General features: G+C 43.1%; 1 protein-coding gene across 1 annotated transcript; it reads left to right on the top strand.

Annotated features, from left to right (window-relative positions):
• Window positions 1-9344: 9344 nt before the first annotated feature.
• On the top strand, window positions 9345-14627 carry LOC131360692 (uncharacterized). Its single transcript, XM_058401343.1, has 7 exons — window positions 9345-9366; window positions 9468-9587; window positions 9897-10016; window positions 10307-10525; window positions 13690-13797; window positions 13964-14083; window positions 14617-14627. Exons 1-7 carry the CDS (start codon window positions 9345-9347, stop codon window positions 14625-14627), a joined length of 720 nt encoding a protein of 239 aa, XP_058257326.1.
• The last annotated feature ends 1619 nt before the right edge of the window (window positions 14628-16246 follow it).

Here is a 16246-nt window from a genome sequence, read left to right as displayed (position 1 = left end):
TCTGTGACCAGAAGAAAGAATCTGTGTCATTGGTGAAGTCATCATCTCTACAGGATTTCATTCTTATGTCCTCTGAAGTGACTGAGCAAACACTACAGAAAGCTCCACTGGACAAAGGTACATTTCGACAGAAATAAGGTTTTATTGTGAATCTAGTGGTGTTTATGAAGCAAAATTCAAAATGCATCATCAGGGTCCATACCAGTAACATGTAGTATTAATGTTTAATGGTTATTTTTCAGAAGATGCTCCAGTGAGCAGTAAAGAGTCATCAGAGAGTGTTGACAGCAGTCACATCACTGAACTCAGTCAGACACCACCTGACCATGTTGAGCTCCTACGTGAGGCTCCACTGGATCAAGGTAAATTTCTCAAAAATTCAGCCTCATTGAATCTCTGGTGTTGGATCATCAAAATATATAATCAGGTTCCGTAGCAGGATTTCTATTCAGAAGATATATTCTCAGACAAAGCACCATCAATTGCTAATAAAAACAAGTGACCTGCTATGTAACATGCAGTTTTAATATTTCATGTTTGTTTTTCAGAAGATGCCCCAGTAAGTGATGAAAAATCATCAGATAGTGGAGACAGTACTGACAGCCCCACATCATCTGACCCTGCTGAGCTCCTACTGGAAACTCCACTGGATGAAGGTAATTACAAAAAATGAATTCTTGATGAAATATTCTCTAATGATTACTTTTATAGATTCTCTACTCACAACCAGTATAACCATCATAGCACTATGTAATCAATAAAAAGTCTAATTGAACTGTTATATGCAGTGACATGTAATACTATTAACTGTTGTTTTGCAGAAGATGCACTACTGATTGAAGGAGACTCATCAGAGAGTGATAAGAGCAGTCACTTCACTGAACTCAGTCAGACACCACCTGAATGTGCTGAGCACCTACATGAGGCTCCACTGGATAAAAGTAAATTCATTTTATTTTGTGGTGTTTATTCAGCAAAATTCAAAACTCCTGCCATTATGGTTCATAGCAGAGGATATTAATATCTATCATATGGCAAAACTTTATCAAAAACAGGCAATACAAAGAATGTTTGATGAAAAGGCTAAGAAATTGAACAATGTACATACAAACAAATAATATGACATTGATGACCTTTTACTTTATAGCACATAAAGGATTTATGTTAGAAGGAAAGCAAAACAATAGAAAACATTCGTAGTTAAAATACCACCAATGACTAATAACAAAAAGTGTCCTAATTAATGCAGTAATATGTAGGATTAATCTTGAATGGTTGTTTTTCAGAAGATTTAGTGAGTGATGAAGAATCACCAGATAGCAGAGACAGAACTCACTTCAGTGATGTCAGTCTCACACCTCCTGAATTTGCCGAGCTTTTTCAGGAAGCTCCACTGGATAAAGGTAATAACAAAGAAATCCAGCCTCATGAAATTTTCTCTATTGACTGACTTTCATAGTTACTCTATTTAGTGTCAAAGTGACGATAATGACACTATATAATCAAAATAACATCAAAAAGTGAGCTAATAAATGCAGTGACATGAAGTACTAATGCTTGATTGTTTTTTTCAGAAGATGGTTTAGTGAGCGATGAAAAGTCACCAGATGGTAGAGACAGTACTCACTTCAGTGATGTCAGTCTCACACCTCCTGAATTTGCTGAGCTTTTTCAGGAAGCTCCACTGGATAAAGGTATAATAAATACCAGCCTAATGAAATTTTCTCTAGTGATTTACTGTCATAGTTTCTCCATTTAGTATCAAAGTGACCTTCATGACATTATATAATCAGCAAAACATTGAAAAAAGTGAGCTGGTATATGCAGTAACATGAAGTACTAATGCTTGATTGTCATTTTGCAGAAGATTCTCTATTGAGCGATGAAAAATCTGATGGTGGAGACAGTATTCACTTTAGTGAAATCAGTCTCACACCACCTGAACTTGCTCATCCCCTACAAGAAGCTCCACTGGATGAAGGTAATTACAAAGAATGAAAGCTTGATGAAATATTCTTAATTGACTTACTTTTAGTTTCTTTATTCACTACCAGGTTCCCCTTCATGACACTATATAATCAATCAAATGACCTTTTGAATGCAGTAACAAGCATTTCTAATAATTGAATGTTGTTTTGCAGAATATGCTATACTGAGTGAAGGAGAATCATCACATAGTGTTAGGAGTAGTCAATTCACTGAACTCAGTCAGACACCACCTGACTTTGCTGAGATCCCACAAGAGGCCCCACTGGACAAAGGTAAATTTCACCAAAAGGCAGTTTTATTAAGTCTAGTGGTGCTTATTCGGCAAAATACAAAATAGGCCAGTGTCCATTGCAGGATTTCTTTTCAGAAGAGTAATAGTAGACAAAATTCACAGACAAAACAACATCAATTACTGTTAAAAACAAGTATAACATGCAGTTTTAATACTTCATGGTGGTTGTTGTTTTTTCTTTTTTCAGAAGATTCCCCAGTAAGCGATGAAAGTTCATCAGATGATGAAGACAGTGACTTCACTGATGTCAGTCTCACACCATCTGAATTTGCTCAGCTCTTATTGGAAGCACGTGAAGGTAATTACAAAGAAAGAGAGCTTGATGAAGTATTCTATAATGACTTACTTTTATGTTTCTCTACTCACTATCAGGTTCACCTTCATGACAGTCAATAAAACTAATAATAAATTGAACTGTTATATACAGTAACATGCAGTAATAATAAATGAAGGTGTGTTTTTTTTTATAGTACTTGCTCTACTGAGAGAAGAAGACTCATCAGAGAGTGTTGACAGTAGTCACTTCACTGAGCTCAGTCAGACGCCACCTGAACTGGTTGAGCTTGTACATGAAGCTCCACTGGATGAAGGTAAATTGTCCAAAAAGTCAGATTCATGGAATCTAGTGATGTTTTTCAGCTAAATATAAAACTCCCATATTAGTGGCCCATAACAGGGGGCAATTTTTAATCATCATCATGGAAAATATTGTCAGTGCTAGAAAATACAAAGAGGATTGGTTAACATGACTATTAAATGCAAGAAATTGCTAATGTTGATGGACTTTTTACCTGATAATGTATGCAAATATTTTTAGAAGAGGAAAATTAGGCAGTAAGTAACAATTACCTGGTAATTGCATGAACATGCAGAACTAATGCTCAATTGTTGTTTTTCAGAAGATGCTCTGTTGAGTAATAAAGAATCAACAGATAGTGGAGACAGTACTCACACCAGTGAAGTGAGTCTCTCATCACCTGAGCTTGTTGTGGTCCTCCAGGAAGTTTCACTGGACGACGGTAAGTTCCAAAGAAAGAAAGACTAGTGAAATATTCTATAATGGCTTTTAGAGTTTCTCTTTGGCAAGTGAAAAATATCTCCAGATTTACTTTCCCTGACAAATGTTTTATCAGTCAATTGTTTTAAATAATTTAAATTTCTGGTCAAACATATCATCAATACTAGCATTAGTATAATTACTCTGCTACTGAGCGACCACATTGAGGGACAATATGTAACTTTCAGAACACATACCCTGTATCATGAATCTCCAGCTTGGTTAAGTCGATATCCTCTCCTATCATTTCAGCTGAACATCTACCCAGGCCACCATCTCAGCCCATGAGACGCTCACCAACAGCTTTAAAAAGACGAGTTCGCAAGACTAAAGTTTCAAAGAGTGATGGTGAAATCTGTGACCGGATGAAAGAATCTGTGTCATTGGTGAAGTCATCATCTCTGCAGGATTGTGTTCTTATGTCCCATGAAGTTACTGAGCAAACACTACAGGATCCTCCACTAGACAAAGGTACATTTCCACAGAAATAAGGTTTTATCATGAATCTAGTGGTCATCATTATTGTCTCCTGCTTATCCGTAGCCGGGTCGCGGGGGCAGCATTCTAAGCAGGGATGCCCAGACTTCCCTCTCCCTAGCCAATTCCTCCAGCTCTTCCAGGGGAATTCCAAGGCGTTCCCAGGTCAGCTGAGAGACATAGTCCCTCCAGCGTGTCCTGGGTCTTCCCCAGCGTCTCTTCCCGGTGGGGCATGCCTGGAACACCTCCCCTGGGAGATGTCCAGGAGGCATCCGACACAGATGCCCAAGCCACCTCAACTGGCCCCTTTCAATGTGGAGGAGCAGCGGCTCTACTCCGAGCTCCTCCCAGGTGACAGAGCTCCTTACCCTATCTCTAAGGGAACGTCCTGCCACCTTACGAAGGAAACTTATTTCGGCCGCCTGTATCCGGGATCTTGTCCTTTCGGTCATGACCCAAAGCTCATGACCATAAGTAAGAGTAGGAACATAGATTGACTGGTAAATCTTCAACACACCAGACCAGTACACAGACCGCATTGCTGCACCAATCCATCTGTCAATCTCATGCTCCATCCTTCCCTCACTTGTAAACAAAACCCCAAGATACTTAAACTCCTCCACTTGAGGGAGGAACACCCCTCCAACCTGGAGGGGACAAACCACCTTTTTCCAGTCGAGAACCATGGCCACGGATTTGGAGGTGCTGATCCTCATCCCAGCCGCTTCGCACTCGGCTGCGAACTGCCTCAGCGCATGCTGTAAGTCCTGGCTCAAAGGAGCCAACAGGACAACATCATCTGCAAAAAGCAGAGATGAAATCCTATGGTCCCCAAACCGGACTCCCTCCACCACCTGGCTGCGCCTAGAAATTCTGTCCATAAAAATAATGAACAGAACCGGTGACAAAGGACAGCCCTGCCGGAGTCCAACGTGCACTGGGAACAGATCTTATTTACAGCCAGCAATGCGAACCAAGCTCCTGCTCCGGTCTTACAGAGACTGAACAGCCCTTAAAAAAGGGCCACGGACCCCATACTCCCAGAGCACCTCCCACAGAATGCCACGACGGACCAGGTCCACAAAACATGTGGACTGGTTGGGCAAACTCCCATGAACCCTCAAGCACCCTGTGAAGGGTATAGAGCTGGTCCAGTGTCCCACGGCTAGGACGAAAACCGCATTGTTCCTCCTGAATCCGAGGTTCAACTAAAGGTCGGACTCTCCTCTCCAGTACCCTGGAATAGACTTTCCCTGGGAGGCTGAGGAGTGTGATCCCCCTGTAGTTGGAACACACCCTCCAATCCCCCTTCTTAAAAAGAGGGACCACCACCCCGGTCGCCCAGCCCAGAGGCACTGTCCCTGACTGCCACGCTGTGTTGCAGAGACGTGTCAGCCAAGACAGCCCCACAACATCCAGAGACTTAAGGTACTCAGGGTGAATCTCATCCACTCCCGGTGCCTTGCCACCAAGGAGCTTCTGGACTACCTCAGTGACTTCAGCTTGGGTATTGGATGAATCTACCTCTGAGTCCTCAGCCTCTGCTTCCTCTACAGAAGGCGTGTCAGTAGGATTGAGAAGATCATCAAAGTATTTCTTCCACCTTCCGACAATATCCCCAGTCAAGGTCAGCAACTCACCACCCGCACTGTAAACAGTGTTGGCAGAGAGCTTACCCCTTCTGAGGCACCGGATGGTCTGCCAGAATTTCCCCGAGGCTGACCGATAGTTCTTCTCCATGGCCTCACCCAACTCCTCCCAGACCCGAGTTTTTGCTTCCACAACCACCCGGGCTGCAGCTCGCTTGGCCTGCCGGTACTCATCAGCTGCCTCCAGGGTCCCACGAGCCAACCAGGCTTGATAGGACTCTTTCTTCAGCTTGACTGCATCCCTTACTTCCAGTGTCCACCACTGAGTTCGGGGATTGCCGCCACGACAGGCACCAGAGACCTTATGGACACAGCTCCTGATAGCTGCATCAACAATGAAGGAGGAGAATATGGTCCACTCAGACTCAATGTCCCCAACCTCCCTCGGAATCTTGTCGAAACTCTCCCGGAGGTGGGAGTTGAAGACCTCCCTAACAGAGGGTTCAGCCAGACGTTCCCAACAGACCCCCACCATAAGTTTGGGTCTGCCAAGTCTGTCCGGCATCTTCCTCTGCAAGCAGATCCATCTCGCCATCAGTTGACAGCTCACCCCCTCTCTTTACCCGAGTGTCAAAGACATATAGCCAAAGGTCAGATGACACGACCACAAAGTCGATCATCAACCTCCGACACATGGCGGCTGAGCTGGGGGCTATAAGCAAGCCCACCCCAGCCCGCCACCTCTCACCATGAGGCACTTCAGAGTAGTAGAGGGTCCAACCTTTCTCAAGTATTTGGGTTCCAGAGCCCAGGCTATGCGTGGAGGTGAGCCAGACTATCTCTAGCCAGTACCGCTCAGCCTCCCTCACCAGCTTCCCCCCAGTGAGGTGACATTCCATGTCCCAAGAGCCAGATTCTTTAACCAGGGTTTGGGTCGTCTAGGCCCCTGTCCATAACTGCTACCCAAAACACATCGCATCAGCCCCTTATGCTCCATCCTGTGGGTGGTGGGCCTACGGGAAGACGGGCCTATGTCGCTCTTTCAGGCTGTGCCCGGCCGAGTCCCATAGGTGAAGACTTGGCCACCAGGCGCTCGCCTGCGTGCCCCAGCCCCAGGCCTGGCTCCAGGTTGGGGACCCGGTAACGCCAATCCAGGCGACGTAACAGTCCTTGTTTTCTTATTTTTCATGAGGTGATTTGAACCGCTCTTAGTCTGACCCATCACCTAGGACCCGTTTGCCTTGGGAGACCCTACCAGGAGCACTTGGCCCCCGACAACATGGCTCCTAGGCTCATTCGGGTACTCAAACCCCTCCACCACAATAAGGTGGCAGTTCTGGGAGGGGAGGGGTTCTAGTGGCGTTTATAAAGCAAAAATCAAAATGCGTTATCTGGGTCCTCTGGTGTTGGATCATCAAAATACATAATCATGTTCCATAGCAGGATTTCTTTTCAGAAGAAAAACAATAGGCAATATTCTCAGACAAAGCACCATCAATTGCAAATAAAAACAAGTGACCTGCTATGTAACATGCAGTTTTAATATTTCATGTTTGTTTTTCAGAAGATGCCCCAGTAAGTGATGAAAAATCATCAGATAGTGGAGACGGCACTGACAGCCCCACATCATCTGACCCTGCTGAGCTCCTACTGGAAACTCCACTGGATGAAGGTAATTACAAAAAATGAATTCTTGATGAAATATTCTCTAATGACTTACTTTTATAGTTTCTCTACTCACTACCAGTATAACCATCATAGCACTATGTAATCAATAAAAAGTCTAATTGAACTGTTATATGCAGTGACATGTAATACTAATAACTGTTGTTTTGTAGAACATGCTCTACTGATTGAAGGAGACTCATCAGAGAGTGATAAGAGCAGTCACTTCACTGAACTCAGTCAGACACCACCTGAATGTGCTGAGCACCTACATGAGGCTCCACTGGATAAAAGTAAATTCATTTTATTTTGTGGTGTTTATTCAGCAAAATTCAAAACTCCTGCCATTATGGTTCATAGCAGAGGATATTAATATCTATCATATGGCAAAACTTTATCAAAAACAGGCAATACAAAGAATGTTTGATGAAAAGGCTAAGAAATTGAACAATGTACATACAAACAAATAATATAACATTGATGACCTTTTACTTCATGGCACATAAAGGATTTATTTTAGAAGGAAAGCAAAACAATAGAAAACATTCATAGATAAAATACCACCAATGACTAATAACAAAAAAATTGTCCTAGTAAATGCAGTAATATGTAGGATTAATCTTGAATGGTTGTTTTTCAGAAGATTTAGTGAGTGATGAAGAATCACCAGATAGCAGAGACAGAACTCACTTCAGTGATGTCAGTCTCACACCTCCTGAATTTGCCGAGCTTTTTCAGGAAGCTCCACTGGATAAAGGTAACAAAGAAATCCAGCCTCATGAAATTTTCTCTATTGACTGACTTTCATAGTTACTCTATTTAGTGTCAAAGTGACAATAATGACACTATATAATCAAAATAACATCAAAAAGTGAGCTAATAAATGCAGTGACATGAAGTACTAATGCTTGATTGTTGTTTTTCAGAAGATGGTTTAGTGAGCGATGAAAAGTCACCAGATGGTAGAGACAGTACTCACTTCAGTGATGTCAGTCTCACACCTCCTGAATTTGCCGAGCTTTTTCAGGAAGCTCCACTGGATAAAGGTAATAACAAAGAAATCCAGCCTCATGAAATTTTCTCTATTGACTGACTTTCATAGTTACTCTATTTAGTGTCATAGTGACAATAATGACACTATATAATCAAAATAACATCAAAAAGTGAGCTAATAAATGCAGTGACATGAAGTACTAATGCTTGATTGTTGTTTTTCAGAAGATGGTTTAGTGAGCGATGAAAAGTCACCAGATGGTAGAGACAGTACTCACTTTAGTGACGTTTGTCTCACACCACCTGAATTTGCTGAGCTTTTTCAGGAAGCTCCACTGGATAAAGGTATAATAAATACCAGCCTAATGAAATTTTCTCTAGTGATTTACTGTCATAGTTTCTCCATTTAGTATCAAAGTGACCTTCATGACATTATATAATCAGCAAAACATTGAAAAAAGTGAGCTGGTATATGCAGTAACATGAAGTACTAATGCTTGATTGTCATTTTGCAGAAGATTCTCTATTGAGCGATGAAAAATCTGATGGTGGAGACAGTATTCACTTTAGTGAAATCAGTCTCACACCACCTGAACTTGCTCATCCCCTACAAGAAGCTCCACTGGATGAAGGTAATTACAAAGAATGAAAGCTTGATGAAATATTCTTAATTGACTTACTTTTAGTTTCTTTATTCACTACCAGGTTCCCCTTCATGACACTATATAATCAATCAAATGAACTTTTGAATGCAGTAACAAGCATTTCTAATAATTGAATGTTGTTTTGCAGAATATGCTATACTGAGTGAAGGAGAATCATCACATAGTGTTAGGAGTAGTCAATTCACTGAACTCAGTCAGACACCACCTGACTTTGCTGAGATCCCACAAGAGGCCCCACTGGACAAAGGTAAATTTCACCAAAAGGCAGTTTTATTAAGTCTAGTGGTGCTTATTCGGCAAAATACAAAATAGGCCAGTATCCATTGCAGGATTTCTTTTCAGAAGAGTAATAGTAGACAAAATTCACAGACAAAACAACATCAATTACTGTTAAAAACAAGTATAACATGCAGTTTTAATACTTCATGGTGGTTGTTGTTTTTTCTTTTTTCAGAAGATTCCCCAGTAAGCGATGAAAGTTCATCAGATGATGAAGACAGTGACTTCACTGATGTCAGTCTCACACCATCTGAATTTGCTCAGCTCTTATTGGAAGCACGTGAAGGTAATTACAAAGAAAGAGAGCTTGATGAAGTATTCTATAATGACTTACTTTTATGTTTCTCTACTCACTATCAGGTTCACCTTCATGACATAGTCAATAAAACTAATAATAAATTGAACTGTTATATACAGTAACATGCAGTAATAATAAATGAAGGTGTTTTTTTTTTTTATAGTACTTGCTCTACTGAGAGAAGAAGACTCATCAGAGAGTGTTGACAGTAGTCACTTCACTGAGCTCAGTCAGACGCCACCTGAACTGGTTGAGCTTGTACATGAAGCTCCACTGGATGAAGGTAAATTGTCCAAAAAGTCAGATTCATGGAATCTAGTGATGTTTTTCAGCTAAATATAAAACTCCCATATTAGTGGCCCATAACAGGGGGCAATTTTTAATCATCATCATGGAAAATATTGTCAGTGCTAGAAAATACAAAGAGGATTGGTTAACATGACTATTAAATGCAAGAAATTGCTAATGTTGATGGACTTTTTACCTGATAATGTATGCAAATATTTTTAGAAGAGGAAAATTAGGCAGTAAGTAACAATTACCTGGTAATTGCATGAACATGCAGAACTAATGCTCAATTGTTGTTTTTCAGAAGATGCTCTGTTGAGTAATAAAGAATCAACAGATAGTGGAGACAGTACTCACACCAGTGAAGTGAGTCTCTCATCACCTGAGCTTGTTGTGGTCCTCCAGGAAGTTTCACTGGACGACGGTAAGTTCCAAAGAAAGAAAGACTAGTGAAATATTCTATAATGGCTTTTAGAGTTTCTCTTTGGCAAGTGAAAAATATCTCCAGATTTACTTTCCCTGACAAATGTTTTATCAGTCAATTGTTTTAAATAATTTAAATTTCTGGTCAAACATATCATCAATACTAGCATTAGTATAATTACTCTGCTACTGAGTGACCACATTGAGGGACAATATGTAACTTTCAGAACACATACCCTGTATCATGAATCTCCAGCTTGGTTAAGTCGATATCCTCTCCTATCATTTCAGCTGAACATCTACCCAGGCCACCATCTCAGCCCAAGAGACGCTCACCAACAGCTTTAAAAAGACGAGTTTGCAAGACTAAAGTTTCAAAGAGTGATGGTGAAATCTGTGACCGGATGAAAGAATCTGTGTCATTGGTGAAGTCATCATCTCTGCAGGATTGTGTTCTTATGTCCCATGAAGTTACTGAGCAAACACTACAGGATCCTCCACTAGACAAAGGTACATTTCCACAGAAATAAGGTTTTATCGTGAATCTAGTGGTCATCATTATTGTCTCCTGCTTATCCGTAGCCGGGTCGCGGGGGCCGCATTCTAAGCAGGGATGCCCAGACTTCCCTCTCCCTAGCCAATTCCTCCAGCTCTTCCAGGGGAATTCCAAGGCGTTCCCAGGTCAGCTGAGAGACATAGTCCCTCCAGCGTGTCCTGGGTCTTCCCCAGCGTCACTTCCCGGTGGGGCATGCCTGGAACACCTCCACTGGGAGACGTCCAGGAGGCATCCGACACAGATGCCCAAGCCACCTCAACTGGCCCCTTTCAATGTGGAGGAGCAGCGGCTCTACTCCGAGCTCCTCCCAGGTGACAGAGCTCCTTACCCTATCTCTAAGGGAACGCCCTGCCACCTTACGAAAGAAACTTATTTCGGCCGCCTGTATCCGGGATCTTGTCCTTTCGGTCATGACCCAAAGCTCATGACCATAAGTAAGAGTAGGAACATAGATTGACTGGTAAATCTTCAACACACCAGACCAGTACACAGACCGCATTGCTGCACCAATCCATCTGTCAATCTCATGCTCCATCCTTCCCTCACTTGTAAACAAATCCCCAAGATACTTAAACTCCTCCACTTGAGGGAGGAACACCCCTCCAACCTGGAGGGGACAAACCACCTTTTTCCAGTCGAGAACCATGGCCACAGATTTGGAGGTGCTGATCCTCATCCCAGCCGCTTCGCACTCGGCTGCGAACTGCCTCAGCGCATGCTGTAAGTCCTGGCTCAAAGGAGCCAACAGGACAACATCATCTGCAAAAAGCAGAGATGAAATCCTATGGTCCCCAAACCGGACTCCCTCCACCACCTGGCTGCGCCTAGAAATTCTGTCCATAAAAATAATGAACAGAACCGGTGACAAAGGACAGCCCTGCCGGAGTCCAACGTGCACTGGGAACAGATCTTATTTACAGCCAGCAATGCGAACCAAGCTCCTGCTCCGGTCATACAGAGACTGAACAGCCCTTAACAAAGGGCCACGGACCCCATACTCCCAGAGCACCTCCCACAGAATGCCACGAGGGACCAGGTCCACAAAACACATGTGGACTGGTTGGGCAAACTCCCATGAACCCTCAAGCACCCTGTGAAGGGTATAGAGCTGGTCCAGTGTCCCACGGCTAGGACGAAAACCGCATTGTTCCTCCTGAATCCAAGGTTCGACTAAAGGTCGGACTCTCCTCTCCAGTACCCTGGAATAGACTTTCCCTGGGAGGCTGAGGAGTGTGATCCCCCTGTAGTTGGAACACACCCTCCAATCCCCCTTCTTAAAAAGAGGGACCACCACCCCGGTCGCCCAGCCCAGAGGCACTGTCCCTGACTGCCACGCTATGTTGCAGAGATGTGTCAGCCAAGACAGCCCCACAACATCCAGAGACTTAAGGTACTCAGGGTGAATCTCATCCACTCCCGGCGCCTTGCCACCAAGGAGCTTCTGGACTACCTCAGTGACTTCAGCTTGGGTATTGGATGAATCTACCTCTGAGTCCTCAGCCTCTGCTTCCTCTACAGAAGGCGTGTCAGTAGGATTGAGAAGATCATCGAAGTATTTCTTCCACCTTCCGACAATATCCCCAGTCAAGGTCAGCAACTCTCCACCCGCACTGTAAACAGTGTTGGCAGAGAGCTGCTTACCCCTTCTGAGGCACCGGATGGTCTGCCAGAATTTCCCCGAGGCTGACCGATAGTTCTTCTCCATGGCCTCACCCAACTCCTCCCAGACCCGAGTTTTTGCTTCCACAACCACCCGGGCTGCAGCTCGCTTGGCCTGCCGGTACTCATCAGCTGCCTCCAGGGTCCCACGAGCCAACCAGGCTTGATAGGACTCTTTCTTCAGCTTGACTGCATCCCTTACTTCCAGTGTCCACCACTGAGTTCGGGGATTGCCGCCACGACAGGCACCAGAGACCTTATGGACACAGCTCCTGATAGCTGCATCAACAATGAAGGAGGAGAATATGGTCCACTCAGACTCAATGTCCCCAACCTCCCTCGGAATCTTGTCGAAACTCTCCCGGAGGTGGGAGTTGAAGACCTCCCTAACAGAGGGTTCAGCCAGACGTTCCCAACAGACCCCCACCATAAGTTTGGGTCTGCCAAGTCTGTCCGGCATCTTCCTCTGCAAGCAGATCCATCTCGCCATCAGTTGACAGCTCACCCCCTCTCTTTACCCGAGTGTCAAAGACATATAGCCAAAGGTCAGATGACACGACCACAAAGTCGATCATCAACCTCCGACACATGGCGGCTGAGCTGGGGGCTATAAGCAAGCCCACCCCAGCCCGCCACCTCTCACCATGAGGCACTTCAGAGTAGTAGAGGGTCCAACCTTTCTCAAGTATTTGGGTTCCAGAGCCCAGGCTATGCGTGGAGGTGAGCCAGACTATCTCTAGCCAGTACCGCTCAGCCTCCCTCACCAGCTTCCCCCCAGTGAGGTGACATTCCATGTCCCAAGAGCCAGATTCTTTAACCAGGGTTTGGGTCGTCTAGGCCCCTGCCCATAACTGCTACCCAAAACACATCGCATCAGCCCCTTATGCTCCATCCTGTGGGTGGTGGGCCTACGGGAAGACGGGCCTATGTCGCTCTTTCAGGCTGTGCCCGGCCGAGTCCCATAGGTGAAGACTTGGCCACCAGGCGCTCGCCTGCGTGCCCCAGCCCCAGGCCTGGCTCCAGGTTGGGGACCCGGTAACGCCAATCCAGGCGACGTAACAGTCCTTGTTTTCTTATTTTTCATGAGGTGATTTGAACCGCTCTTAGTCTGACCCATCACCTAGGACCCGTTTGCCTTGGGAGACCCTACCAGGAGCACTTGGCCCCCGACAACATGGCTCCTAGGCTCATTCGGGTACTCAAACCCCTCCACCACAATAAGGTGGCAGTTCTGGGAGGGGAGGGGTTCTAGTGGCGTTTATAAAGCAAAAATCAAAATGCGTCATCTGGGTCCTCTGGTGTTGGATCATCAAAATACATAATCATGTTCCATAGCAGGATTTCTTTTCAGAAGAAAAACAATAGGCAATATTCTCAGACAAAGCACCATCAATTGCAAATAAAAACAAGTGACCTGCTATGTAACATGCAGTTTTAATATTTCATGTTTGTTTTTCAGAAGATGCCCCAGTAAGTGATGAAAAATCATCAGATAGTGGAGACGGCACTGACAGCCCCACATCATCTGACCCTGCTGAGCTCCTACTGGAAACTCCACTGGATGAAGGTAATTACAAAAAATGAATTCTTGATGAAATATTCTCTAATGACTTACTTTTATAGTTTCTCTACTCACTACCAGTATAACCATCATAGCACTATGTAATCAATAAAAAGTCTAATTGAACTGTTATATGCAGTGACATGTAATACTAATAACTGTTGTTTTGTAGAACATGCTCTACTGATTGAAGGAGACTCATCAGAGAGTGATAAGAGCAGTCACTTCACTGAACTCAGTCAGACACCACCTGAATGTGCTGAGCACCTACATGAGGCTCCACTGGATAAAAGTAAATTCATTTTATTTTGTGGTGTTTATTCAGCAAAATTCAAAACTCATTATGGCCATTATGGTTCATAGCAGAGGATATTAATATCTATCATATGGCAAAACTTTATCAAAAACAGGCAATACAAAGAATGTTTGATGAAAAGGCTAAGAAATTGAACAATGTACATACAAACAAATAATATAACATTGATGACCTTTTACTTCATGGCACATAAAGGATTTATTTTAGAAGGAAAGCAAAACAATAGAAAACATTCATAGATAAAATACCACCAATGACTAATAACAAAAAAATTGTCCTAGTAAATGCAGTAATATGTAGGATTAATCTTGAATGGTTGTTTTTCAGAAGATTTAGTGAGTGATGAAGAATCACCAGATAGCAGAGACAGAACTCACTTCAGTGATGTCAGTCTCACACCTCCTGAATTTGCTGAGCTTTTTCAGGAAGCTCCACTGGATAAAGGTATAATAAATACCAGCCTAATGAAATTTTCTCTAGTGATTTACTGTCATAGTTTCTCCATTTAGTATCAAAGTGACCTTCATGACATTATATAATCAGCAAAACATTGAAAAAAGTGAGCTGGTATATGCAGTAACATGAAGTACTAATGCTTGATTGTCATTTTGCAGAAGATTCTCTATTGAGCGATGAAAAATCTGATGGTGGAGACAGTATTCACTTCAGTGAAATCAGTCTCACACCACCTGAACTTGCTCATCCCCTACAAGAAGCTCCACTGGATGAAGGTAATTACAAAGAATGAAAGCTTGATGAAATATTCTTAATTGACTTACTTTTAGTTTCTTTATTCACTACCAGGTTCCCCTTCATGACACTATATAATCAATCAAATGAACTTTTGAATGCAGTAACAAGCATTTCTAATAATTGAATGTTGTTTTGCAGAATATGCTATACTGAGTGAAGGAGAATCATCACATAGTGTTAGGAGTAGTCAATTCACTGAACTCAGTCAGACACCACCTGACTTTGCTGAGATCCCACAAGAGGCCCCACTGGACAAAGGTAAATTTCACCAAAAGGCAGTTTTATTAAGTCTAGTGGTGCTTATTCGGCAAAATATAAAATAGGCCAGTGTCCATTGCAGGATTTCTTTTCAGAAGAGTAATAGTAGACAAAATTCACAGACAAAACAACATCAATTACTGTTAAAAACAAGTATAACATGCAGTTTTAATACTTCATGGTGGTGGTTGTTTTTTCTTTTTTCAGAAGATTCCCCAGTAAGCGATGAAAGTTCATCAGATGATGAAGACAGTGACTTCACTGATGTCAGTCTCACACCATCTGAATTTGCTCAGCTCTTATTGGAAGCACGTGAAGGTAATTACAAAGAAAGAGAGCTTGATGAAGTATTCTATAATGACTTACTTTTATGTTTCTCTACTCACTATCAGGTTCACCTTCATGACAGTCAATAAAACTAATAATAAATTGAACTGTTATATACAGTAACATGCAGTAATAATAAATGAAGGTGTGTTTTTTTTTTTTTATAGTACTTGCTCTACTGAATGAAGAAGACTCAGAGAGTGTTGACAGTAGTCACTTCACTGAGCTCAGTCAGACGCCACCTGAACTGGTTCAGCTTGTACATGAAGCTCCACTGGATGAAGGTAAATTTTACAAAAGAAGTCAGATTGTTACGTTAGACGCCCCCACCCTGTGCGACGCTCGAACCTGGACCTCCGTGGTGGTGCGTGTGCCGGCACGCCATGGAGACAGACCCATACACAGGATTCCACGAAGCACTGCTTTATTGATGTAGACAGACAGACATGGGGAAGACTAACCTAATCACACAGACTTAGCATAACAGTAACTAAACTGAAACAAACCAAAAACCCTTGGCCATGAACTTGGCCGTAACTCTAACTAAAACATAGCACATGAAACACAGAACATTCGACAATGACCTGTACGCAAGGATCCCTATTTATAGGGCTACACATTAAGGTTAATTGGGAACAGGTGACACAACAGGGTAGGAGAACAATGGGAAAGGCGTGGCACAAAATACAAACAAAGAAGCAGGCTTCCAAGGTTCACCTGTCAGCGCCCTCTCCGGGCCTAGCAGGGAACTATCCAGTTGTTCCTGACACAGATTCATGGAATCTAGTGATGTTTTTCAGC

The sequence above is a fragment of the Hemibagrus wyckioides genome, linkage group LG10 (genome assembly GCF_019097595.1).
Source record: "Hemibagrus wyckioides isolate EC202008001 linkage group LG10, SWU_Hwy_1.0, whole genome shotgun sequence".
NCBI lineage: Eukaryota > Metazoa > Chordata > Actinopteri > Siluriformes > Bagridae > Hemibagrus > Hemibagrus wyckioides.
The sequence above is the reverse complement of the archived record's forward strand: the minus strand, read 5'-3'. Positions and strand labels throughout refer to the sequence as shown.

Coding starts and splice junctions, on each gene's coding strand:
- LOC131360692 (XM_058401343.1), top strand. CDS start 9,345: ATGTTTCTCTACTCACTATCAG. Junction 10,017..10,306: donor GGAAGTTTCACTGGACGACG/GTAAGTTCCAAA, acceptor CTATCATTTCAG/CTGAACATCTACCCAGGCCA. Junction 13,798..13,963: donor GGAAACTCCACTGGATGAAG/GTAATTACAAAA, acceptor GTTGTTTTGTAG/AACATGCTCTACTGATTGAA.